The 18,594-nt window shown below is 40.8% G+C and overlaps 2 protein-coding genes and 1 long non-coding RNA gene across 3 annotated transcripts in view; 1 reads left to right on the top strand and 2 right to left on the bottom strand.

The window, feature by feature from the left end:
- The window catches only part of RAB3GAP2 (RAB3 GTPase activating non-catalytic protein subunit 2), a 92,363-nt gene extending 74,627 nt beyond the window's left edge, over window positions 1-17,736 (top strand). The window contains exons 27-35 of the mRNA XM_082426144.1: window positions 2,285-2,351; window positions 4,746-4,816; window positions 7,297-7,332; window positions 10,080-10,154; window positions 10,440-10,658; window positions 12,968-13,057; window positions 13,261-13,482; window positions 14,369-14,527; window positions 14,732-17,736. Coding sequence (XP_082282270.1) covers window positions 2,285-2,351; window positions 4,746-4,816; window positions 7,297-7,332; window positions 10,080-10,154; window positions 10,440-10,658; window positions 12,968-13,057; window positions 13,261-13,482; window positions 14,369-14,527; window positions 14,732-14,887 — 1,095 coding nt within the window. The 3' untranslated portion in view covers window positions 14,888-17,736. The remainder of the gene's footprint in view (window positions 1-2,284; window positions 2,352-4,745; window positions 4,817-7,296; window positions 7,333-10,079; window positions 10,155-10,439; window positions 10,659-12,967; window positions 13,058-13,260; window positions 13,483-14,368; window positions 14,528-14,731) is intronic.
- The window catches only part of LOC309644669, a 546,086-nt gene that overhangs the window by 178,135 nt on the left and 349,357 nt on the right, over window positions 1-18,594 (bottom strand). The gene's annotated exons all lie outside the window — the stretch shown is intronic.
- IARS2 (isoleucyl-tRNA synthetase 2, mitochondrial) overlaps window positions 17,989-18,594 on the bottom strand; it is a 74,263-nt gene continuing 73,657 nt past the window's right edge. The window contains exon 23 of the mRNA XM_082426311.1: window positions 17,989-18,500. Within this exon, the coding sequence (XP_082282437.1) occupies window positions 18,358-18,500 (143 nt within the window). The 3' untranslated portion in view covers window positions 17,989-18,357. The remainder of the gene's footprint in view (window positions 18,501-18,594) is intronic.

Genomic DNA, 18,594 nt, shown 5'->3' with positions numbered 1-18,594 from the left:
GGTTTTTTCCCCTTTGCAATGTCTCCACACCAGGAGCTGTGCCAGGCCTTTTTCGTACATTCTCTCTCAGAATCTTCACCGTAAACCTGTGAAGTGTGGGTGTCATCATTATCCCCACTCTAGAGAAGAGAACACTGGCTCGGAGAAGTCAGGTTCCTTGCCTGAGTCGGGCCAGGTTTCAAGCCTAAGTTTCTCTAACGCCAGTGTGTTTTGCCCTGCTCCTGGTTAAACTGTGATGAGTGTTATTTTTTTATTTCCTTTGGAATTTCTGTGTGAGATAGCATCTACCTATAGACAGTTCTTCGTATTGTAGTCATCATGATAAAAGCCAGAGTGAAGATTCTGATGCCAACCTGACTCTCTGCTGGGGCATCACTCTCTGCCCCTTCCAGCAGCCGCCCTCGCTCCCAGGCATTCTCAGTCTGGAAGCGGCGCGGGGAGAGGCCCGAGGCCTGGAGGCTGGAGGCCTGGACTTGATGACTCCAGACAGGTGTCTGGGTTTGGCCCAGTCACTGAATCTCTGAAGCTGGTTTTTCTCCTCGCACCCTTTTTTAATGATGGTGCCAATCCTTCAGGGTTGACACCAGGATAAAATAAGATGTGAAAACATATGACATGTATTTCTCTTTGCTGTACAGTCGTTCACATAGGCTTCCTTAGTCAGTACTCCGGTAAATTAACCTTCTCAAATCAAAATTCTTTCCTTTATTGTCCTTATATCAGGTTGTACTTTTGAAGAAAAATCTCATTGATGAACTAATTCACACTAATACATTAATGATAACAATAGGTTTCTTTCCTCTAAGAAAAATGTTGTCTTGAACATGTAATCACTTTCATATTAAAGGAAGACATTTTAAAAGTAAGTGCTTCAAACAAAGTAATCGTCTTTGATCAATTAAGCCTTGACCAAAAGATGATTTTTAGGGTAAGGGGCCTCTTGATATGCCTCCCATCGCCGTCTTCAGTTGACTGCCCTGCAGCCTGAATGGTGAACGTATTTAGGCTCCTACTAAACAGGATACTTTTCCCACATGAGAAAAGAACGTTAGGACCAGAACAGAGACATAGTAATTTCTAAAATCTGAATGAATTAATTCCAGATTCAGGTCTAACAAAGTGATATTTAACAAAAAAACCTCCGTTTTACAGCATTCATTTCTAAACGAGAGTCAGTTTGCGTAGTAGACCCAGATGGAGCAGAGTTGAGCCCCATCACTACTGGCTGTGTGACCTCTGGGAACATTTCTGAGCCCTTTGTTCTCAGTTTTCTCCTTAAGTAGATGAGGACCCTAACAGTAGTATCTCAAAGGGTTGTAGCAACTTACAAAGAAAATGCACGCATAGTGCCTGATGTTTTGATTAGCATATCGTTATCGATTATTATAATTGTTTACATTTAAAATAAGTGGTCAGTTTAAAATGTTTGTTTAGTGGTCATTTTTCTTGTTCTTTTCCTGTTAAATATTTATCTCCTTGTCCCATTCAACAGCCCCTATCCCAATTCCACCATTTTACACACACAGCTTTATTAGGCTCAAAACAGTCGAAATTACTTTTGGGGAACTTCTGACACACATTAGCAAAGGTGATGTGTTTAATATTGTACAGGCCACAAATTTATTTAGCAGACATTCAGATAATTTCATCAGTTTTACATACCATATTTGCGTTTTCATATGTAAACTACCTTGATTAAAAATAGTTGAATTTCCAACATCCCCTCTGCTATTTCCTATTTCCCTTCACTGCTTTAATGTTTTCTCTTTGGCACTTATTACTAACATCCTATGTGATTTCCTTATCATATTTATTATCTAGCGCCCTCACTAGAGCATAACCTCAGGGAGGGCAAGGATTTGGGTCTGTTCTGTTCATGACGGTATCTCTGGTGCCTCCAGCAGACGGGTGCATAGTAGTAGCTCAATAAACATTTGTTGAAGAATGAATGAATGAATGAATGATATTTGTAAAGAAAGTAAACCTATTGTTTTCATATCTGTGTGAAATTCAAGTATTTATTGGAGAGACTACTGCTATGATGTACAAACCACAGTAAATTTTGAATCCAGATGTCCTAGGAATCAATCATTATATAGATGATGTAAATTTAAGAGCGACCATTATCTTATGCAAAATTACTTCTTCCCTAATAATTCTGTGTTCTTAGTATAACATTCTTGGATAACTTTATGTGGAAATTTATGTAAGAAGTCTCCGTTTGTATTTGAAACACCTATTAAATAATATCTTTTTTCTCTCTTTTTTGCTCCCTCTATGTAAGGAAGCACTTTTTTTCGTTCGGTCAATAGAACACTTGGAGCACATTCTTAATGCACATGTTCAGAATGGTAAGTAAACAGGTGTTAAAAACGTAACTGTTTCATTCCAAAGAGCCAAGTCTCTTAAATTCACATCCTGTTAAAATTTTCTTTGACAGTCCTACCACCTAACACATTACTGTGTATTACTATATGCAAAGTACTGGCTGTTTTAACTGCTTGAAAAAATGCTGTCCCCAAAGGGGGAGGGGGCTGGCACTAATTATCACCTTCTCTCCCCACCAATCAGTTTCCCACACTGATGACTATTCCTGGGTGTAAGTAAGGAGAATATTATGCATGAATTATTGATTCCCTCTGTAGTTCACAGGTAGATAAGGAAAGAAGAATGGGCTGCTCAGGACTGTAATTCCTGATGAAAAAGTTAGATAGCCAAAGCCTAATAATACTGTACCCTACAAACTACTTCGTGCTGCTTCTTCCTCTTCTTTTTTTTTATTTTTTTGTATTTATCAGTAACCTAAGTTTATTTCATTTGTTTACAAAATGAATCGTCTGTGTCAGTATCTGCATCAATTAAAAAAAATGTTTTTATTGAAGTATAGTTGATTTACAATGTTGTATTAGTTTCTGGTGTACAGCAGAGTGATGCAGTTATACACATATATGTTCTTTTTCATATTTTTTTCCCTTATGGTTTATTATAGGATATTGAATATAGTTCCCTGTGCTATACAGTAGGACCGTGTTGTTTATCTATTTTATATATAGTATAGTTTGTATCTGCTAATCCCAAATTCCTAATTTATCCCTTCCACCTTGTGCTTCTTTTGATAAACATGAGTTTTCTCCATTGGCTGCTGTACCACGGGGACTGCTGATGTCTCCTTGAAAAAAATGTTACAAATTATTGTAGAAAAATTGTCACCAGATTGCTGGTTCCATTTAATAGATAGATGAGTTTCCCTATAAGAATTAATAAGGAGCTCAGTACTAGGCTAGTCAGATACTAAGATAGGCAGTTAATAAAATACTTAGTGGTGAGACTAGGTTTGGGTCCAGGTAAGGGGAGGTATCACCTTTATGTCTCTGTGATACATTCTAGAGAAGCTGCTTATTTCCTCTCCTGTAACGCCTTCTTGCAGGTGGTATGAGGTCAAACTGCAGAAATTCTAAAATGTCTCATTTTACATGATAAGAACTTAAAATTTATTTTATATATTCATCTCTTAGCTCTTACTTTCTTCCAAAGGGGAAAAAAAACGATTTAAAGTGACTCATTTGGAAAATATTGTCTCTAGAATATTCTGTCCTTACTGAAAAAATTAAGTTACCTACCGACTTCAGGCTAGTATTTCTTCAAGTTAGAACTTTACCCAGTTTGTCAGGGGAGGGATAAATTAGGAGTTCAGGATTAACATATACACACTACTACATATAAAAGAGATGACCAACAAGGAGCTACTATATAGCACAGGGAACTATACTCAATATTTTGTAACAACCTATAAGGAAAAAGAATCTGAAAAGGAATATATACGTCTGAATCACTCTGCTGTACACCTGAAACTAACACAACATTGTAAATCAACTATACTTCAATTAAAAAAAAAAAAAACTTTACCCAATTTGCGCATTGAGTAAGCTTCCTGGCTTCCTCTGCAGGGCCTCACTCCTAGATACAGAAGCAGCTGTGTGGGTAATAATACAGCATGTGAAATGTCATGTTTACACTGCCTGTCACCTGTTACAGAAGTTTAATATCACTGCCACAGTTTATTGTATATGGACATGTAAAGCCCAGATTTTTTGTTTGGTTGGGTTTTTTAAAAAGAGTTTTGTTGTATTTTGTTTTGCTTTTTAATACTTTTTTTGTATATTGCTTTATTTAGTGGTCACATATTAGAAAACTCCATTGGGGTTTCCAGTGTTTGGCTGTTAGGCATAAAGCTGTCCTTGACTCTCTCCTACATATTTTTGTGATTGTTTCTGCAGTGGAATTGCTGGGTCACACGGTAGACATACTTAGCTTAGGTAGATACTGCCAAGTAGTTTTCCAGGTGGTTTTACCAATTTATTATCCCACCAGCAGTGTATGAGCATTCTCATTGTTTCAACATCCTCGTCAATACTTGGTGTTGTCATATAAAAAAATTTTAGCCTTTCTGTTGGTTGTGTAACGCTATCTCTGTGTAGTTTTAATCTCTATTTCTCTCATGACTAATGACATAGTCTTTTCTTACGCTTACTGGCCATTTGGATATCCTCTCACGCGGCCCAGTTCTGATTTTTATTAAAGATAAAGGTTTTTATTAATTTTATTATGTAAGATATAAGAAATAATACCTAAATAAATAGCCCAGATAGTTTTATAAGCTTAAGGAAGACAGCAATTTGTTATATATGATGAAAGAGAAAATATAGAAGCATTCTGGTCACTGCTTTACTTTACTTGTTGTTCAGGCATCGCACTGATGATGTGGAACACATTTTTAGTTAAAAGGTTTTCTGCTGCTACGTACTTGATGGATAAGGTAAGGTAATTGTAAATTTCCTGTACTGACTTCTTGTTTATTTGGCTCCCTTAATAATTGACTGATATAAGAAAGATTATTTACATTAGGCCTTGTTAGACTGTTTTTTATTTGACATTACATTTTATTTGTGCTCAGCTGTGCTGGCATTTTGATGATGGTGACTTGAAGAGCCCAAATCCTTGAAAGAGAGTAATGTCCTGTAAAAGCCTCTTAACCCAAGTGATTAGGACCCATGGTCGATTCAAGCAAGGATTTGCACTTTATTTTAAATTAAAACATATAAATGCACAATTCCTTGCCAATCTCTGGATGTAGGGCCAAGATATTTTCTCTAAATAGGGTCGATTGCAATTTTTCTTAGGTTTTCCTACATTAACCTCACCCATAAAGCATTGCCTGTGATTTCTAGATCCTGTTTCTTTAAAGCTATAATGCAATCTGAGTGCAAAGTCTTTAGATTTTTATAATTTATCCCCTAGTTTTGTAGCTGTTTCCTCTGTATCTAATCCAGTAGACCTAGGAGTTAGCTACTCGCCTCCATAAATCTTTTTAAAGGTGTCAACACGGTATTCACATAAAGAACTCCCTTTTTTCCTCATTCATATTTCATCAGTTACTTAATTACAGTATGTACAACCAGCATAAGTAGATTTGCGAACAAACCTAACAGGTAAGCCTATAACTCAACCGGTGGGAGAAGCTGCTGGTGTACTGGAGGGTAGCCTTTGGGCCTCAAGCAGTGTGGCCAGGGCCCTTGTCAGTGTGCTTTACAGGCCAGGTGAGAATGTAGGTTACTCTGGTGGCAGTTAAGTGGATGTCAGAACTACCACTGTAATGACAACATGTTCTTTGAAATGTACAATGACAGACATTCCTAAACCAAAAACAGCACTGCAGCTCAGACCCCCTATAGGCCATGGCTCTTCTAGAAAGTGCTTTGACATCATTGGTAACCTTTTTTTGTAGTTAAATCTAAGTTCTTTCCTGTGCGCTCATCTTTCTTGCCCACTTACCTGCTGCTTTCTTGAAACGCACTCCTTCTGGCCTTTATGATATTGTTCTATTTCACCTCTGACCACCGTCTTGAGAGACTAATAATACAAAGCCTTTTCTATGTTTGTGTTACCGTGTACAGATGTTCAACATTCTACACCCACTGTCCCATCTGACCCTCAAAACTCGGGTTGGGGTTTAAGCAGTCCTGAACCAGGAAGCAGAGAGTTTAGGATCATTCATTCAACAAATATTTATTACGAGTATCTCTTACGTGCCAAGGACTGTGCTAGGTTCTGTGGTTGCAGAGATAAAAGTCACAGCCCCTGTCCTCAAAGAACCCACAATCAGAAAGATGCTAAACAGACAACGGGGTGCTCTTGGGACTCAGAAGAGGAAGTAAATGACAAGGGAAGGCTCCTGGGCTGAATTTTGGAAGATGAGTATATATGAATCAGTAAAAAGTGGGTGAGGAGAAAATGTTTCCAGCAAAAAGTCCTGGAGATGGGAGACAGCATGTTGGATTCAGAGAGCTGCAAGTAGCTGTGATTGGTTGAAGTACAGGCTATAGCAAGGAGCAGGAAGCCAACCGTGGAGAACTTCCTGTGTGGGCTGTGGATCTGGGGTTTTCTAACATGTGTAAACTACTTAGCATAGCGCCTGGCACCTCTGGTGAGGGCGCAGTAAATGGTAGCTGTTATTTTGTCTTGAAGACATTGGGGCATTTTTAAGCAGAGGAATGATATGTTCAGATTTGCATCTTTAAAGAACGATTCTGGCAACAGAGTGAAGTATGTTGAAATTGGGGTTGAAGGCCATTGCAGTAATCGAAGTGAGAGGTAATGAGGCGAAGAGTCTTTTGTCCTTTTCATTTTCACTGTTTCCTGTGAATTGTCTTATCAAGTAATGTTCCTGAAGGGCAGAACCTTTATCTCCCACTTATTACCCTGTATAAAGTATACAGTTGAATCTTACTAATTACTTACTGAATAAGGACACCAGCTGATTTTCTGAGCCAGGAATATAACTTCTGTCTGCTTTAGATCGTTTTTCCTTCTTTCTGACCATTTAAAGTTTTGTATCGTGTATGTTCATCAACTAGCAGAATTCTTAGCTGCTCCTTATTCGTAGCCTGGAGTTTGGTTCTAGGTTTTAAGGTAGTACAGTAATTTGATTTTGCAAAGTGGGAACCAGATTTTTGGAGTTTTTCTTATTTAATAGTTCAAAAATAAGTATTTTTGAAAAGGATTGTTTGTAAGCCCAGTGTATTTTTCGTAATATATTTTTAAGTTCCACCACAAAATTAGTTGCTTTGTGTTATAAATGAGTAGAACAAATGTTTAATTGATGAAATTAGTACTGCCTTTATTTATAGCTGCATTTACATTTTAAAAATTTGGTTACTTTTTACTTCCTGTACCATAGTAATGCCTTTTGATTTAAATTATTAATTAAATACAGCATCTTGTGTCCTCTTGTCTCAGGTTGGAAAAGCACCAAAGGATAGGTTATGCCGAAGGGTAAGTGAATCTCCCTTAACTAGATGTATAGTTGTTAATTTTGCACTTTATATAGTACCTTATTAACTGTAGGGTTGAACTTTGCCTTTAACCATTTTGATGACGTATCGGGAGATAAGAAAAATGGAAAGAGAATAGTATATTAATAAGGAAACTGGTCATGAACTATGGCCAATTATAATTTACCTTTCCAGATTATCAGATAGTATGTTGAAGCTAAGTTTGCCAAGACGTCTTCAACTTTGGACTGTGGACAGGAGGCTGACATGCGGCCACGGCTGCGTGGTTTTGCCGTCTTTCAGATGAGAAGTTTATAGTGGACGTGGATTCATACGAGTAGTGAGTTTGCCGTCCTTCAGATTAGAAGTTTATAGTGGACGTGGATTCATACGAGTAGTGAGTTTGCCGTCCTTCAGATTAGAAGTTTATAGTGGACGTGGATTCATACGAGTAGTGAGTTTGCCGTCCTTCAGATGAGAAGTTTATAGTGGACGTGGATTCATACGAGTAGTGAGTTTGCCGTCCTTCAGATGAGAAGTTTACAGTGGACGTGGATTCATACGAGTAGTGAGTTTGCCGTCCTTCAGATGAGAAGTTTATAGTGGACGTGGATTCATACGAGTAGTGAGTTTGCCGTCCTTCAGATGAGAAGTTTATAGTGGACGTGGATTCATACGAGTAGTGAGTTTGCCGTCCTTCAGATTAGAAGTTTATAGTGGACGTGGATTCATACGAGTAGTGAGTTTGCCGTCCTTCAGATGAGAAGTTTATAGTGGACGTGGATTCATACGAGTAGTGAGTTTGCCGTCCTTCAGATGAGAAGTTTATAGTGGACGTGGATTCATACGAGTAGTGAGTTTGCCGTCCTTCAGATGAGAAGTTTATAGTGGACGTGGATTCATACGAGTAGTGAGTTTGCCGTCCTTCAGATGAGAAGTTTATAGTGGACGTGGATTCATACGAGTAGTGAGTTTGCCGTCCTTCAGATTAGAAGTTTATAGTGGACGTGGATTCATACGAGTAGTGAGTTTGCCGTCCTTCAGATGAGAAGTTTATAGTGGAGGTGGATTCATACGAGTAGTGAGTTTGCCGTCCTTCAGATGAGAAGTTTACAGTGGAGGTGGATTCATACGAGTAGTGAGTTTGCCGTCCTTCAGATTAGAAGTTTACAGTGGAGGTGGATTCATACGAGTAGTGAGTTTGCCGTCCTGCAGATGAGAAGTTTACAGTGGAGGTGGATTCATACGAGTAGTGAGTTTGCCGTCCTTCAGATTAGAAGTTTATAGTGGACGTGGATTCATACGAGTAGTGAGTTTGCCGTCCTTCAGATTAGAAGTTTATAGTGGACGTGGATTCATACGAGTAGTGAGTTTGCCGTCCTTCAGATTAGAAGTTTATAGTGAACGTGGATTCATACGAGTAGTGAGTTTGCCGTCCTTCAGATGAGAAGTTTATAGTGGAAGTGGATTCATACGAGTAGTGAGTTTGCCGTCCTTCAGATTAGAAGTTTATAGTGGACGTGGATTCATGCGAGTAGTGAGTTTGATCTACCTTCATCTAATAGCTGCTGTACAAATAGTCTTAAATAATGTTCCAGTCCATGGATACTGGGGCTTGTATTTGAGGTCAGTGATTCACAGTGCTAGCGTTTGCTCAAAACTTTGAAATGTTCTTATTACAAATATCTTAATAAATACTTGGACACAGGAATCCAGCCATTACAGGCCCTTAGTCCTGAAAAATCTCCACTGTTGAAGAATTCGTGTGTATGCTCTTGAGAGTGGCTGTATGACTACCGTTCATATATGTGTACACACACACACACACGTGCCGTATTCCTTAAGGATGACTTACTCAGGGATGGAAGGGATTTGTTGGCTCTTGGTTTAAAAAAGACTGCATGTGAGCACAGCGGCCCCTTGAACAGGCCCCTTCAGGAAGGATCCGTTGCCCACAGCATCAGTCTGGTGTTTAGTTCACTGGCTTGGGGATCCTAGTTTTGTTCAGAGGGTTCAGTTCAGTCCCTAAAAGATGCTCTGGGGGCTTCCCTGGTGGCGCAGTGGTTGAGAATCCACCTGCTAATGCAGGGGACACGGGTTTGAGCCCTGGTCTGGGAAGATCCCACATGCCGCGGAGCAACTAGGCCCATGAGCCACAACTACTGAGCCTGCACGTCTGGAGCCTGTGCTCCGCAACGGGAGAGGCCGCGATAGTGAAAGGCCTGCGCTCCGCGATGAAGAGTGGCCCCCCGCTCGCTGCACCTAGAGAAAGCCCTCGCACAGAAACAAAGACCCAACACAGCCAAAAATAAAAGTAAATTAAAAAAAAAAAAAAAGATGCTCTGGAACCAGACCAAGCTGTTTTCTTGGAACTTTTAAGATTCACACATGAGAGGAATCTTACCGCACACCGTGATGGTTTGGCTGGCAAATGCCTCAGCGAGCCAGATGTGAGCGGGAGTGCCACCCCGCAATCTGTGGTTAACTGATGACACTGCGTCTTTCCAATACGGAAAGACACTCATTTTTAAAAGTTGAGGGTAGAACCATCTTTTTTAAAGCCTAATTTTAAAATTAGTTGAATCTAAAGAAAGGAATTAAAATGTGCTAGTGCCTTGACTTTAAATTCTCACCTAGACAAGAATTCAGTGTAGAAAGTCGAATAGGTGCGTTGTGTTCTGTTTATTTTTCTGATTAAAAACTAGCAGTTTTGCTGCTGGAGCTAATTATGTCCCTTCTTAAAAACAGGATGTGGGGATGAGCGACACAGCAATGACATCTTTCCTTGGCTGTTGCTGGGATCTTCTTCAGACTTTAATGGAGGTAAAAGAGCTGTATTTTCATTCTGAACTGTCTCTAAAGTGTCAAATATTTTGAAAGTCATTGGACTTAAGAACTATAAAAAAGATTATTTTTCATTGATTCACTCCTAAGTTTTGACTTAAGCCTAAAAAATAGTGATGTTTCTTATTATAATTAGATTTTATGGTTTTTTTTTTTTATTATAACTTGAGGGGTGGGGAGAAATACGGGTTTGCACTTTGCTGCTGGTAGTAAGCTCCTTAAGATGTTTGCAAACTGTTATTTCTCCCTTGTCAAAACTCCCAGGCAGACGTCAGCCGGGATGAGATGCAAGTGCCCGCCGTGGACGCGGAGGACGCCTGGCTGGCCGTGGAAGGACCAGTCTCCATCGTGGAGCTGGCGCTGGAGCAGAGGCACATCCACTACCCGCTGGTGGAGCACCACTCCGCCCTGTGTGCCCTCCTGTACGCCGTCATGAGGTTCTCCCTGAAGGCCGTCAAGCCACTCTCCCTCTTTGACAGCAAGGTAATCCTCGGAGAACTTCAGAGCCTCTCGGAGCTGAGGGTCTAGCAGGACTGGCTGATCGAAGAGAAGTCGTTCAGCCCTTTGTGTGTGTCTTGTATAGGATTCTTCATCCTGGGGGGTCTCTGTCCCCTCTTCCTTGTCAGGCTTCCTGTTCTGATTTACCTTAAATATTGGTGTCCCAGAGTTCTGCCCTCTCAGCCATCTGCCCTTCTCATTCTGCACATTCTTCTTGGATACACTCCTTTTCTCCCTCTTGTGTGTCTCCAGGCCTGGCCTGTCCCCAGAGTTTGGGGCATGTATTTCTACTGAACGCCTCTCTTGGCATGTGCTGTGGACTGCAGATACCTCCTTCCTAAAATCTCTCTCTACCCTTACCTACACTTGCTGTTCCCCCCGAGTTCGCTGGCTTGGTCAGTTGATGAGTGATGTCACTGTCTGTGCCCTGGCATAAACTAGCAGCCTTGGAGACAGCTAGCTCAGTTCCCCTCTTCAAGTCCCACAGTCACTGTAAGTTCATTCTTATCCGTTCTTCCTTAAATCCTTTCTGTCCATCCCTCTCCATCACTGTAGCCTGAGCTCAGGCCTCATCGTCTCCCCTAGGGCGGGACAGCAGCCTCCAGTTTCCCTCCACCCAGTCGCATGCTGCCAGAGCTTTCTTCCCAAAACACAGATTCAGTTGTATTAGTTTCATGCCAGTACGTAAAACACAGCCTCAGCTGGCTTCTCCACCCCAGCCTGTGTCAGTAAACGATGGTCCCGCTCTTGCGCAGCCAAGGCTCCCGCGGACACCTGCAGGCTTCCCATCGGGCTCCTGGCGCCGGGAGCACAGGACAGGCGCTCCCCCAGGGAGGCTGCGTCCCGGAAGAAGGGGCAGCAGGGCGCTGCCGAGAGCTCAGTTCCTTCTCCCAAGGGCACCGTCCATTTGGGCAGCAGTGAGAGAGAGCAGGAGACCTGGCATATTATTAATATTTCCTGCCACGGGGAAACATGGAGCCCGAGGAATCCCACCTCTGCCGTTTACTGGCTAGAGTTACTTCAGTTCTCCTAGCCTGAGACTGATGATTCTAGTGCCTGCCTCATGGTTGTCATGAGGGTTAAATGACATACTCAGCATGAAGTGCTTCGTGTCTGGAACGTAGTAAATAATAAATGTGCACACATACTCCCAATCCAAAGGCTCTGGTGTAGAATAGACCCTTATATGTAAGACCTCCAGGTAGAAACTGTAGAGTAACAGACTGTGGGTGAGTGTGTGGGAAAACTTTCAAACGGTCATGTCCAAATGCGGTGGGTTGCCCTTGGAAGTCTGGTGTCTCTCACCACTAAAGGATGAGTGGCTTCCCCCTACTTGGCGGTCACACCAGCTGACCTGCAGTCATAGATTAGGTCTAGAAAGTACCTTAGGTGATATCTGGCATGACCTGAAAAAACAGCAGCCCAGGATGGTGGGGTCATTTGTCCAAGGTGACCTGTTTGGAAGGGTTGGGCCTGGGACTAGAGCCTGGGTCTTCCAGCTCTTTGCTCTGTATTACATTTCCTTCCTGGGGACTTCTGAAATCCTATTTTCTGATATTCCTTTTTGGCTCTTCGGAAACAGATCTGTTCTCTGAAACAAATGTTTTTAAACAGTTCAACAAGTGTTTTTAAGAGGATGCAGAGTATATACTATGTATTAGTTATCGATTATTGCACAACAAATGATCCCCAAACTTAGTGGCTGAAAACAGCAAATGAGTAGCATGTTTTTGAGTCGTTAGGTAGCTCTGGCCCCAGGTCTCTTGCGAGTCTGCAGCTGGGGTGTCAGCCAGGGCTGCAGTCTCACCTCAGGGCTCCACCAGGGTGGGGATTGGGGACCCACTTCCAGGCTTACACGGCTACCAGCGGGATTCAGTTCCTTGCTACACGCGTGACTCCATAGGGCAGCGCACGGCACAGCAGCCCTCCAAGCAAGTGAGAGTGATTATGAGCTCCTAGGGCAGAGGGCAGAGCCCTTTTGTTACCTGATCTCGCAAGTGACGTGCCTCATCTCCGCCTAATTCTGTTCACTAGCAGTGAGTCACCAGCACCCCCTCAGGGGAATGGGATTACACAGGCACGGGTACCAGGAGGAGGGGACCACTGCGGCCCACCCTAAAGGCTGCCTACCGCACGCTAGATAATAGTTATAAAAATTAAATGAATAGAATTAATAAGTGTTATTGTAACCAAAGAGTTATTTTTGATTAAATGACTTCGTTTTTAAATCTTTTTTTCACTTCTTAGTAACAGTTCATACTCATCAGTTTTCTCCGTCTCTTCTTTCTCTTTAGGGGAAGAACGCATTTTTCAAAGACCTAACTTCAATTCAGTTATTACCTAGTGGGGAAATGGATGCAAATTTTATTTCTGTACGACAGCAGGTAATTATACAGTTATTGGGATGACCGCCTCTAAGGTATTCTTGAGAGTTAATTTCCCTTTAAATTATGTGTCTTTTTTTGATAACTATTTTAATGGAAAAGCCACAGTGATTGACAGGAAAGTCCACGATTACTTGGATTTGCATATTTTTAAATGAAACATACTAACAAGATGTTGCTATCCTTCTTTCCCCATCTTCAAGTTCTTATTGAAAGTCGTCAGTGCAGCTGTCCAGGCCCGACATGCAGTCACGAAGGACAAAGACTCCTCAGAAGAGGCACTGACCACTCTTTTTGGGAAAGACCAAGATTGGCCAGTGCTGGCCCTGGATCTGGCCCATCACCTTCAAGTTAGTGAAGATGTTGTTAGGAGGCATTATGTGGGGGAACTCTACAGCTATGGAGCTGACCACTTAGGAGAAGAGGTAATAATCACCCGGTGAATGTCATTTGGGCTCAAGTTTTAAAATTGATAGCTGGAGTAAAGAATCAGTAAAGTCGCCAATAAAGCTTTTTGCTTTTCCTTCTTTTGTTAGAACTTCTAGGCACAAAACTTGAACAGAATTAAAATAAAAAACTAATCAGATTCCTGTTTCTGGTCGGTGTTTAGTGTAACTCCTGCCGTATGCCGGGCCTGTTTTATGCAGAGGGACCGAGCCATAAACAAAACAGACAGGGTGCCTTGCTCAGAATCCACAGTCTACTTGTAGGAGCAGAGAAGCACGCTCAGTTCTGTACTGCGTGGTAAATGCTGTGAAGAAAATTCACAAGACCATGTGAATAGACAGAAGTATAACAGGGTGGTCAGAGGTGACATGAGAGCTGAGCCCCCAAGGAGAAGCAGCAGCCCAGCCTCTCAGAAAACCGGGGGAACATTGCTAGAGGCAGAAAGAACACGGAGTACAGAGGCCCTGAGGCGGGGACGAGCTTGCCTGCCGAGGCTGAGGTCAGGGACCAGGTCACAGGAGGTCTTATAGCCCGTGGTTATTTGAAGTGTATTCAGAAGCCATCAGAGGGTTTAAGCAGTCACGACATGATTTAATATAATCCCTTCTTTTGCCTAAAGCTTGAAAATGACTCCTGTAGTCATGCTGAACTGAAAAATTAGGAGATAAGAGAAGGAAAGTCAGGTGACGAGCAGAACTTTGGGTTTTAAATGCTGTTTGAATTGGGCTTCATTTTGGTTGTGTAAATGGCCATACCTCAAAAATGAAGTAGCCTCTCCTAGGCACCGAACTAGGCACGGGTGGTGCCTCTCCTAAAGTAAGTACAGCTGTTAGCTTTTGCATCTGTTCACGTTCATCTCCACAGGCCATCCTCCAGGTTCAGGACAAAGAGGTCCTGGCCTCCCAGCTGCTGGTGCTGATAGGGCAGCGGCTGGCGCACGCGGTGCTGCGCACGCAGACGAGAGAGGGGCTGGAGCTGCTCGCCAGGCTGCCCCCGACGCTGTGCACCTGGCTGAAGGCCATGGTAGGTGCCGCAGTGGGAGGAGTCGGCAGGCCCCTGGGTGTTTTCTTATATGCATTTTTCATGGAGGAAAACTTTAAGTTTAATCTACTTAGTTCTGAAGAAAAGCATTTTTACTGGGAAATTACTCTCTGGCTAACTCTTAAGTTCAAGTAAGATGATTCAGTTGTATGTAACTGACGGGTTATTTTTGTGTCCCATTTGCAGAACCCCCAGGATCTTCAAAACACAGAAGTGCCAATTGCAACAACAGCTAAGCTAGTAAATAAAGTAATTGAGCTTTTACCAGAAAACCACGGGCAGTACAGTTTAGCCTTACACCTCACGGAAGCTGTGGAAGCCATAGCTATTCCTCCTTTATGACACTTATCTACTGTAAACAGTCTAAAATTGTGTGATGATAATATGAATTAGTGCATGGTTATTTTACACAGTAAGATCTGGAATTTTATGGAGGGAATATGGTTTTTTTCCTTTTGTAAAATAAATAAAAATACATTATTACTTTTAAAAAGTGCGGTCTTGGCTAAATTCCCCTCCTTTGGTTAATACTGATGATAAAATATGAACAAGTATCAATTATACTATTAATTCCTCTTGCAGATGTTTTACTGTTTATTTTTAATTCGAGCACTTAAGTAGCTTTATTGTTAAACTTTGCTATTTAAAATTGGTTATAATTTACAGATTATGTTCTTATTATAACATTCTATATTTCGTACTCAAAACGTTATTGTAATTAAATTTAAACGTGTTCACGTATAGTCCCCATCAGTTAAATGAGAGAAATACACCACTTCCTTTTAACAAACGTCGGGAAAATGCTTTTGTTATCACGCTTGGCCCCGTACTGGGCACTGCCCCCTGGAGATCTGGGTGCTGACAGGTTTCTTTCCCAGAGGTTATGCTGTTGCCATCAGAGGACGATGACCCTGCCTGTGGAGGAGTCATGGGTTCAAGGTCATATATTCATCAGAATGGACACTAAACAGAACCCTTAACCTGCTGTTCTTGCCAAAACAGAACCTAAGATGCAAGCAACACAGCAAAATTAATTAAAATGCAAGTTAAGATTTGCTTTTTGCCAAGATTCAAAGCTGTATCCACATCAGGTAATTGTAAAAATGTATTATCTTGTAAAACTTACGTTTAAAAAAAAGGGGCAAAGATGCTAAAGATCTAAGGTCCAACTTTATTTTTCCTGCAAGTGTTTTGCGATGTCTGCTTCTGGGATTTGGTAATATTACCTGTTCTTAGGAACAATACAGAAAATGCTTAGTGATGATACTACAGCGAACCTACCCCCCCCCACCTGCCTTGAGAGGATGAATACAACTAGTTTTGTACCCTGTAGTGCCTAGAGCAGTCCAAGTGCTGAATAATCATTTGGTGATTAAAACCAAATTAACCAAAACTCTGTAAGAAGTGCTTTGAGCTGTACAGTAACACCAAGTACTTATTATGGTACATCTCTGCAATGTAGCCATACAGTACGAGTACTGACATGTCCTGGGTCACAGCTGTTATTCATAGCAACTCGCTGTGAGACAGAAGTTTGTTTCTTCACTTCCTTAGGAAGAAGCCAACTCTCGCAATAGTACAGATGTGAGGCGTTGTATCAGGAACATAAAGGAAAAGTCTGATGTTTGAGGATATCCCAATGTAAATTCTTTTTAACTAAGAGATCACATCCAAATAAGAACTGTCTAAAACTTACTTAATAATTACTGTTTCATTTGTCGATAAAATCTAGAAAGATTAATTTTTCAGATGTCTTGAGGACGTGGGGTGAGGGCCTTGTATGTCTGATTGAGGCACACGCTGCGATAGAAACACTGAAAACGACCTCGGGCTGGTCTAGCCTCTCAGCCTCCGCTGGGATCTCTGCTGCCCCATCCAGACACATTCATATGATTTCTCGTAAACGTGTCTAGCTTTATATAGTCACTTGTGTGTATTCTGAAAGATTAGTTCTTTCTGTGACTTTTCTAAATACTCTGAAAGTAGTTATGAATCTTGGAGGCTGGTCAAAGAAACTTGGAATTACAGGCATTTTTAAAGATTACATCAGTCACTTTGATTCCATTATCACTTTTGGGGGAGAGGGTATCTAATAAGCATTTTAGATAATAAAACTGGCTGAACTTATTCTAGTAGGACATGTAATCAAATTTGGGGATTGCTGAGCATATTAATCAGCTGAAATGTGGCTCCGAGAACCGTAACAAATCATTGAGTCTAGTTAGATTTGTAATCCTAAACTTTGCCTTTCAAAGAATTTAAAAATTGAATTCTCAGTTGTATGGTTAAAAACAGTTAAATATTTTACTACTTCATTAAGGGCTTTTAAAATAAATCTGACAGAGGAAAGGAAAATAAATACCTGTGTATGCATTGTGTAACCACAAAGAGCCACAAATAACTATACAGAATGGACAGTTTCTGAAACAGGTTATGTTGCACATACTGCAGTTATTGGTGGGAAACCGATAACCAGTGAGTAGTGTTTTCTTAGATCTACTTCCACCACCCCCCCAATACACCTTTCCTCGTGAACATTAAATAGGCATTTTGTACCTTGTTAAATTCTGTTGTATAATGCAAAGGAAAACAAAAGCGTTCAAATAATCATAAATTCTACATTACAGGTTGTATTTAGATGTAGAACTAGAAGAGACAGGATAAATGCAGATGAAGAGGAATATAGCACACCAGGCTTCTAAATGGTTCATGCTTTTGCAAAAAGAAAAATGAGGTATGGAGAAAAGTGTTTCACCTTTGTTATAAAAATTAAACTAAGGTCAAAGTAAACACTGTTCAATTTAAATTGCTTTCTTTAAAAAAAAATTGATTACAATTTAAAATCACAGAAAACTCAGATTTAATAACACTAAGCATGCATGGAATAATAAGTTCACTTAGCAGTTGCTGTGGTTCATTTCACTTATAAGAGACAAATATTTTTAAAGTACTCAATAGCAACAGTGCAGGCCCTCTCTCACCCTGACAGGAATGGACTTGCTATATTTCTGCTAAACAGAATTAACCATCCTTGGAAAGATTTTAATCCAGTACTGAATTGTTTATAAAATGCCCTATTATCTACTGTAATGTATTGTAAGTAGTCAAATTCTGTATATACTGCTATTTTCTGTGTCTGTTCATTGTAATGAACTTTTATGTGTATTAGTGAAATAAATTTTCAGCTTTCATGTTGTTTCCTTAACATCTATAAATGTAAGTATTAAGATACTTTCCACTCTTACAGGAGAATAACAAACTTGGTGATGTCTTCCCTTCTGAGGCAACCCAGAAACTAGCTGTTCTGAAAAGGCCGGTGCGTGCTGTTAAGGCGGAGTGAAATTACTCTTGTCATCTCTTAAGCGAGACACCCCTCTGCCATTCCCCTTCAAAACCACAGGTTTTTACTGGATATTCACAACTTTTGCACCACCATCAGTCAGTAATTTCCCAAGTGCCTTTATTTTTAGACATTATAGAACTTAAATACTGAGTCCAGAAGATTGATAAAATATAAAACATTTTCGGCTGAGCCACATTTGTAGGCAAGCATTTTCAGTGTCTATGTTCTGAGGAAGTCCATTATGGAGCCATCTGCATAGGTATATTTTTCCATGTGTATATATACACATTATTTTTTATTTAGTTGCAGAAAAAACTTGTATAACTGACTTTCATCCTCTACCATTTACTCTTCCACTCATTACCTAAATCTTGGATTTCTTTCCAGTGCTGTGAACAATCCACCTAAACCCCCAGGCAGTCCCGTCAGGAAGTTCTTGCTCAGAAAGCCCTCAACACACAGTGAGGTATTACTTCCCTCTCACAACTTCTGCGCATCGCGGACAGAGTGTGTCTGATGATTCAGCAGTGTACTTCCAACAGCGAGGGCATTTGTCCTTGGTAGTTGGCATGACAATTACTTTATATGAAGACTCTTCACGAATATCACCACCTATGAAAGAAAAACACGTGAGGAGTATTTCTGATAGGCCACTGAACTTGTACAACTCTCTATTTTTTAATTGGTTGGCAGGTGCTTTTTCAAA

The sequence above is a fragment of the Balaenoptera physalus genome (assembly GCF_965194825.1).
Source record: "Balaenoptera physalus genome assembly, chromosome: 1".
NCBI lineage: Eukaryota > Metazoa > Chordata > Mammalia > Artiodactyla > Balaenopteridae > Balaenoptera > Balaenoptera physalus.
This window is presented reverse-complemented; position numbering and strand designations above follow the sequence as displayed.